This window comes from Xiphias gladius, chromosome 23 (genome assembly GCF_016859285.1).
Source record: "Xiphias gladius isolate SHS-SW01 ecotype Sanya breed wild chromosome 23, ASM1685928v1, whole genome shotgun sequence".
NCBI classification, from domain to species: Eukaryota; Metazoa; Chordata; class Actinopteri; order Istiophoriformes; family Xiphiidae; genus Xiphias; species Xiphias gladius.
Genome location: NC_053422.1, coordinates 28756431 through 28764991, shown reverse-complemented (window position 1 = coordinate 28764991; position 8561 = coordinate 28756431). Strand labels below are relative to the sequence as shown.

The window sequence follows — 8561 nt, the reverse complement described above, 5'->3', positions numbered from 1 at the left end:
TGTGATGGTGTTGTCACTTTATATAAATGGAGTGGAGTGGAATGGAATGAAGAATTAATTGAAATTGAGTCTTCATGAGGATTGTTAATCAATGACAACTTACAAAAAATGGAAAGTACAAAACACAGCCATCCCTGGTCAATAATATGTAAAATCCAAGGTTTGAGTTTGAGTTTAATTGTGAATTATAACTTAAGAAAAAAATGTATGTAAAATGTATGTAATTTGAACTCAATTGATTGGACATGATTTGGAAAGGCACACACATAATATAAGGTCAGACCTGACAATGCATATCAGAGCAAAAACCAAGGAAATGCCTGCAGAGCTCAGGCACAGGATTGAGTCGAGGCACAGATCTGGGGTGGGGTACATAAAGATTTCTGCTGCATTTTAGGTTCCCAAGAGCACAGTAGCCTCCATAATTCTTAAATGGAAGAAGTGTGGAACAACCAGGACTCTTTTAAGAGCTGGCTGCCCAGCCAAACTAAGCAATCGGTGGAGAAGAGCCTTGGTAAGAGAGGTGACCAAGAACCCAATGTTCACTCTGGCTGACCTCCAGAGATCTTGTGTGGAGATTGGAGAAACTTCTAGAACAACCATCACTGCATCAGTCCACCAATCTGGGCTTTATGATAGAGTGGCCAGATGGAAGCCTCTCCTCAGTGAAAGACAAATGAAAGCCATGTGGAGTTTGCAAAAAAGCACCTAAAGGACACATTGTGAGAAACAAGATTCTCTGGTCTAATGAAGCCAAGATTGAACTGTATGGCATGACTTCTAAGCTTCATGTCTGGAGGAAACCAGACACTGCTTATCACCTGCCTAATACCATCCCAACGTTGGAGCATGGTGGTGGCAGCATCATATTGTGGGGGTGTTTTTTTAGCAGCAGGGACAGGGAGACTGGTCAGGGTTGAGTGAAAGCTGAACCAAGCAAAGTACAGAGATGTCCTTAATGAAAACCCAGTCCAGAGCACTCAAACCTCAGACTAGGCCAAAGGGTCACTTTCCAACAGGACAATGACCCTAAGCATTGTGAAGGAAAATTAGTTTTATTATTTATTCACTTTTGGTGATGATCCTGTAGAAGATTCAAGGTCTCTTCCAGGGGCCTTAGACAGATGATTTATGAGTCCAGGGGGTCCTATCTATGGAGCAGCCTGCAGCCTTACCATAAATGGAAATAAGCCAAGCTATGCTGTGTCAGCTTCAATTTATGGCCAGTGCATGGGCAGGGCTTGAACATTTTATATGTTATCTTATTGGATGGTGTGTTTCGGTGGGAGTAAAGATAACCAATTGGAAATAAGTTCTTTGTCTCAAGAAACACTATAACGGATGTTTGTAAGACTCTTTCTCTTCAGAGACTCTAGTTTGACTTCTTGTGATAAGGTTTGTATGTCTCCTATATTGTAACTTACAATATATTTCACTTAAACCCAATCAGTGTTTTGTTTGTTTAATCGTTTTCAGGGTCCTTCGTAGAAAATCTTCCACACAGCCAAGACAATGTAGGGGTGACTTTGGGACAGTGTCCTTGAGTAGCCCAGCCAGAGCACTGACTTGAACCCAATCAAACATCTTTGGAGAGACCTGAAAATAGCTGTCCATTGATGGTCCCCATTCAACTGGAAAGAGTTTGAGAGGATCTGCAGAGAAGACTGGCAGATATTCCCCAAATCCAGGTGTACAAAGCTTGTCACATCATACCCAACATATTACACCATTACAGCCAGTCTATTTACTACAAATGACCTGTGCACTGTTATGCCAGTTTGTTAAGTACATCAAGCTATATCTGAAGAAATACAATTCAAAATTGTTTGGCAGTAAATCCTCCGATTATGACGCTTTTGATCATTTTTGATGACCTGTGATAGGTGTTGATTCCAGTCTGGTTATCTGTTATGGAGAGTGTAGTTTATGATGCTGTTCATTGTAGTGCATCAAGATGTTTCTAAAGTGTCAGTCCCATTTATGTCATTGGAAATGGGGATTTCTGAAAGTTTTGGGTTCCATTTGCTGCAGTACAGTATAAAAATTAAATGCTAGATGCTTTGAGGCTTGGTTGAAGGTAATTATTACCTGGGCTTCTTTAATAAAGCTCCTTTATGCACAATGATGCACCTTGTGCAATTTTTGCATGAAGGACAACCTTGGCTGCATCTCTCAGTCAGTCAGGTTCTTGGTGTTTTGGTAGGAGTGTGGCACCTTGGCCATTGTTGGCTACTTAATTACATATTGTGAAATCACAGCTGACAAAATTTGGGATGTGGTCATTTGAGGAAATCCAGTCAGAGATTCCCTTAAATTTTCAATGCCATTTTAGTGTTTTGACAATGGTGTCACCCTTTTTGTTTCAATGATCTGGTTTCGAGTTTAAATAATCTTAAAATGATCATCTGAAAGTGTCAGCGTAACCAATTTGCGAAAAAGGAAAGGATTTTTTTTAAAAAAACAGGTTTTTAACATGTCCATCTCTGAAAAAAAAATTTAAACTAAAATAAGTAAAGCTAAATGTCAGCATGGCTTGATACTAGTAGACGTAAGTAAGTAAAACATTTTTTGGCCAACCCTTTAATTGGTCAGATGGACACCGGACAGGTGCCCTTTCCAGTGTAACAAGCATGCATACAACTTTATATCAGTCAACACAGCAATAATGTTTAAGGATTGAGCACAAAGATGATATAATTGTGTTTATTTCAGACACTGAACAGAACAAGCATGTTTGATACAGGTAGAAATTAGCCTTTTTTTTGTTAAGAGCTGAAGTCAGAAATTGAACTGCAGAAACTCATCTGATGGGTTCAGGCAGAAAGTAAATGTCAGAGTTTCTCGTACTTGGTCCTGAGGAAATAAAACATTTGTACAGGTATGCTGCTCTAAAAAAACATTTTTCTAAATAATATGATTAAAGCCAAATTGATCTCCAGCAGCTTTTTGGAGTTTAAGAAACTTTGCTTGAATTAGCATCAATTATCTGTTCCTCAGAGCACCCTATCGTACAATGATGACACTGAAAGCAAATACATGACAGACACAGAATTCCAAAACATGTCACATTTCATGTCAACTCCATCATATTTTTCTGGATGCTCCCTAATGACAGTGTTAGCTTTTAAGAAGCACATCATCTTAACACCCCCATTGCTTTTGGTTTCCTGCTCTGTTACAGCCTTACACGAGTCACACCTGCTCCATTTAATATCAGTCTATGTAGCTGCTGTGAAAATGAGATTGGATGTGTTTTTCAGGACTGCATTGATGTCCAACATGCTCCATAGAGGACTAGACAAGAAATTTTTTACAAAATTCTGCAGAGGGTCTGTGTTTTAACCAATCAGGTGATGCAGCTGGGGTTGTAGCTGGAAGGAAAGGAATGGCTAGTTCTCAGAGGTCCTCCTCCTGATCTCACCCTTTAGATCAGCTCTGGAAATATCAAACTGTGGAGAGAAAACACGGAAGAAAGAGGCAGTGAGATTAGTCCTGCAACCACATTGTAACCATTATAACTCAAACACCGACTAATACGAATTCATTTAGGCAGAAGGATTTTTGCTCTGATTAATTTATGTATATAGAACTTAGGAAATGCATATAAAGGCTAGGGGTGGGTGGTTTGGATAAAATCCCTTTTTAATGGTATATTTAATTTTAAATGGCAATATTGATATGTATTGTGGTAAAGCATATTTTCTGGACAAATACTTACGAAGCAAGTAAGTCGACCTTTGAGATTAGATTCTTTTGTTACATGATTGAGACACTAGTAATTGACAAAATAAAAGGAAATTTAGGAAATCAAGTAGCTGACTTTATAAAATCCTAATTATGCAATAAATAATCCTGGTTATTGTTTACAACAATGCCTACAATGGTCCAATACAGCCATAAATATTAAAGGGGGAGTTAGATCTGTATAGCAAAATCTCAGAATTGACAAATTTATATTGTTTCATGGTATTACCATCATATTGCCCAACCCAATCCAAGGATTGTGCATTGGGGGTAGTCCTGGTGCATTTGGAAATCTCACATAGGTTCACATCAAGTATCAGCTGCACACACCACTGTCAGTTAAACTGCACTCCAGGTTTGTTAACAAAAACACAAACAGTGGAACAGTGAGCTAGACTGATTGTTTTTGAAACTTGTGTACAGGGTTGGATATCATCTTAGGAACTGATTTATACGATTGTATATTGTATTATAGTATATAACTATCATTATACTAAAGAGTATAATATAGTCTAAGTATGGTTATATCTTTAGCTTATATTACATTTTTATTTTATTGTATCTGTTTCAAATTTTATGTAGTACTTTTAGTTAGTATATAATTTAGCCTTCAATTTGGATATTTGCGATTAATAAAGTTTCTTTCTCTCTCTCAACCTGTGAAAAGAGGCTATAAATAGATTTTGCTATGTTTTCGATATAATTAAATGTTAAATGCCATCGTAAAACAAAGTGTTTGTGGAAAGTTTTAAAACCTGAATTGTTTACATCAGCTCCTTCTCTTCCACTGGCCCAATGCTACTTTTACAGCACATTACTGCCTCCATCTTTTAGGCATGTATCACTATGCACTTGATGAGCATGAGATTCAAATAAAACATAAACCTGCTTATGTAATCTGTTAAACCTTCAATGAAACCTGTCTCACCCTGCCAAATAGTGTTTAAAAGAGACTTTTAGCATCTCGTGTCTATGTATGTGACAGCACAAATCAACTGTGTGCACTGTGTATTAATCATACCTCCTCTCTGGTGGCCACAACACGTAGTTTGACTACTCCATCTTTCAGCTCCTGTTCTCCCAGTATGGCCACCAGGGGGATCCCCGACTCCTCACAGTGCTGCAGCTGACTCAGCAGTTTGGGGTTCTTCTTGTACATCACCTCTGCCTGGAAACATGTACGTAGGCACACACACACACCACATTCAATCGCCTGTTCTTTTCAGAATTCCATTTTCATTCTTAATAGGTATGACTGTAAAAAAAATTATTTCCAAATAACTCCCTCCCAAATCACATACCTACTTCAAGCCTTCCACTGCAAAAAATAAATAAATAAAATCCAAGACTAAAATAAATATCAGCAGCGTATCTGCACACTTAAAAAGCATTACATTTATGTTGTTATTTTTAAGACTTAAAAGTCATCACCCTTTCCACAGCAGAACAAATATACATGAGGCCTAATCAATTGGTTGATCATTATGAAAATGTATGTTTTTAATTATTGATATGTATTTCCATATAACAAAAAAATTGCAAAATTTAATTTAAAATTGTCAGACTACAATTACTGCATAATACGAAACAAGAACCCTTCACATTTTCACCTTCAACCCTTCTAACACAAAACCTTATGTACCTAATTTGCCTGAAATCCTTAAAACAGAAATGTGTAAAATGATAGAGCAATATGCAATACAATATTACTGCCCAGACCTAAAGCAAATAAATACAGACAGGGCTGTCAAAACCACCCAAGTCTAAGACTAAACACAGACAAGTCTAAGTCAAGAGTCCAAATAAGCCTGAGACTGAGAGAAGAGCAAGGCCAACAAAACATACCTTTTCAAAAACTGAGCTTTAACCAGCACACAGTATTTTTTTAATTACATGATATAAACTCAAGGATCATTTAAGATAAATACACTGATTTTACACATTCAGGATTATGAAATCATCACCGGTGTAGTCTTTTCTGAAGTACTGAAGTGGGCAGTATACTGAAACCATTTGATCATGTAGCTCTGCTTGCAAACAAAATCTGGTAATTTTCCTTAAAATCTGGGTGACCATGAGATACATGCTGTCAGGGGTGGAAGTAACAAGGTAAGTTTACTATAACAAAGTTGTTTTTTGTTTACTTATACTTTTTAAGTATTTTTCTAAAAATCTTTGATTTAACTTTGACATAAGTATTTTTTCAACTACTGTACTTTGCTACATTTAAAGTTGCAATTGGTATAGAAGAAGAACAAAAGTCACATGAAAAAGTCATAATAAACTGTATGACAGTGGAACAAAGAAAGAAGCAACATCAGCAGCTGGTGTGTGTCTGGCTGCAGGATGGCAGAGCTCCATGTCCAGAGAGGTGCTGCTATCAGCTGCCCTAAGATCACATTGTGTAAAACATCCATCTTCTAAGTGTGTACATCATGGGGGGATGTTCGCTAGCGGGTGCCGTCCCGCCTGGGCCGGGGCTAGCAGTTTGAACAGTAAAAATCTCACAACAATGCGTAAAAATTAAGGATGGTGTCATTATGGAGCTACAGTCAAGATTGGCATAACCTCGGCGTAGGTCAGAACAAAAAAGGTTGTACCTTAATTAATCACTGATTTAATGCACCAGCCAGAAAACACGCGAAGTGTCCAAAAACACACCTATAATGTTGCGTGGTGCGTGCTGGATCTCACTAAATGCTAAATGCTAAAATGCTAAATGCTCATGATGGACTCTCCAGCTGTGACTTCTACATTTACTTAGAAACTTCTACATTCAGTGAGGTGTGCACCGTCTTTCTGCTGTTTTTGACAATCCCTGTTGTGCAGCAGTTCTCATTCAGCTAAATGTTTTAAAAACTTAAAAAATGTTTGAAAATGCAGCTGGAGCAGATTGTGGTGAACAAGACTTACAAAGTTATGTTCAAACAGGTGAGTACAACAAACAAACTCACTGATTATTCTAATTCACTATCCAAAAGAGAACATCAACAAACAATGTATTACCTTGCAACATGTGGAAAACTGCTTTCTTTTTGTATTAATATGTATGTTTTTGGGCTGCAAATATTAAATATTATATTGTTGTCTGTTATATTAAATATTATATTGTCTACATATCTCTGCTTTGCCTGCCGTAGTGATGCTTTATTCTGCTGTTAATTCCAAAAAGAAGTGGCAGGCTATTAGATATATGTAGCTTAATATTACTAAAGTCTATGGACAACTGCCATGGGGGTTTTGTCCTCCTCTCTGGTAAATCCTAGCAAGGCTATACTGAAGAAGGCAGTTGTATATTTATAGTTACTATAGTTGTTTGTAGTTGTTGTGTACAGTTACAGTTGTATGTACAGACTGCAAAGTGCCTGTTTATAGAGAAGGAATTTATTGTTGCTTTGGACATACGGCTCCGAGTGGTTCTCACCCGGGAACAGCATGACGATGTTCCGCTAGCATATACATGTACATTGATATTTTAATGTACTTTATTTTGTAGCCTAAAGGTGTTCTTTAATTTAATAGTTTTACTATATGACACTATTATAACCATAATACATTTTCTCTAATAAAATGAATCATCGGCCTCAGTGCCCTTGCAATTTTTCACCATAGAAACATCAAGCTAATGTTGTGCTGCTATATGCAGAAAGCTAGCCATAACTAACTTCGTGCCAAATATCAACTTTTTTTAAAACTTAAATGCATACCTCCGGTTTCTAGTGACCTGGGAATATACCACACCCTGTCTAATTCACTTATTTAATTCAATTAAGCACTAAAGTCCATAGTATTCCTGAAACTATTTGTTTTTAACAATTTTCTGGTGCCAAATATCAAAAATGATAAAGAGCAATGTTTTTCTTATGTTACTCTATCAACAGTGTATAATATCACTAGTGACCCGAGGTACAGGTGTTTTTTTTTTTCATGGTTGTGTGGTAATGTGTGTTCCTGTTTCGCCTCATGATGGCACTGTTGTCTCACTGTTACCATAAATAAATACGAACACAACAATGTCGAGTGTACAGGTTCAGGGCAGAGCAGCATTTCTTTGATATCGGAGGGTTTTGATGATAGCAGCTCTGGAAATTAAGATGCATCTGAGGCCACTAATGATGAAAAATTTGTTTTTGTGCAATTCACGAATCAGATCATTTAAAAGCAGATCTGGAGCGTGAGAATAACGGTGCTAGCTACCAAGATATGAGCTCCGAATGGGAAAACAGTCATGATACCATCCAAGTAGCGGTCCCAAGAGAATTAAGACTGATAAGGGAATCTCATATAGTTACCTCAACTACCTCGACCCTGCTTCTATTAACACGGAAGTAGTTTTCCAGGACAAATTTCCAGCTTGGGAAGCCAGAAGAGCTCAATGACGTACAGTGTTGATAAGAGAGGTCAGGGGAGAATGGTCAGACTGGTTGGAGCTGACAGAAAGGCTAGTGTAGCTCAGATAACCACATATAGCCCTCTATAACCCTCTATACAACCGTGGTGAGAAGAAAAGCATCTCAGAATGCATAACACATCCAACCTTGAGGCAGAGGGGCTACAACAGCAGAAGACCACGTCAGGTTCCAAACCTATCAGCCAAGAACAGAAATCTGAGGCCGCAGTGGGCACAGGGTCACAGAGACACCAGACAGTTGAAGCCTGGGAAGAAGTAGTCGGGTCTGACAAATCTGGATTTCTGCTGAGGCACACAGATGGTAGCGTCAGAATTTGGCGTCAACAGCATGAGTCGATGGACCCAACCTGCCTCGTGTCAACAGTCCAGGCTGGTGGTGGTGGTGTTCTTGGCACACTTTAGGCCC

The 8561-nt window shown here is 38.1% G+C and overlaps 1 protein-coding gene across 2 annotated transcripts in view; it reads right to left on the bottom strand.

Moving 5' to 3' along the window:
• Positions 1-2689: 2689 nt before the first annotated feature.
• hars (histidyl-tRNA synthetase) overlaps positions 2690-8561 on the bottom strand; it is a 16488-nt gene continuing 10616 nt past the window's right edge. For both annotated transcript variants that reach the window (XM_040119947.1, XM_040119946.1), the window contains 2 exons: positions 4766-4912; positions 2690-3449 (listed from right to left, as the gene is read on the bottom strand). In XM_040119947.1, the coding sequence (XP_039975881.1) occupies positions 3390-3449; positions 4766-4912 (207 nt within the window). In that variant the 3' untranslated portion in view covers positions 2690-3389. The remainder of the gene's footprint in view (positions 3450-4765; positions 4913-8561) is intronic.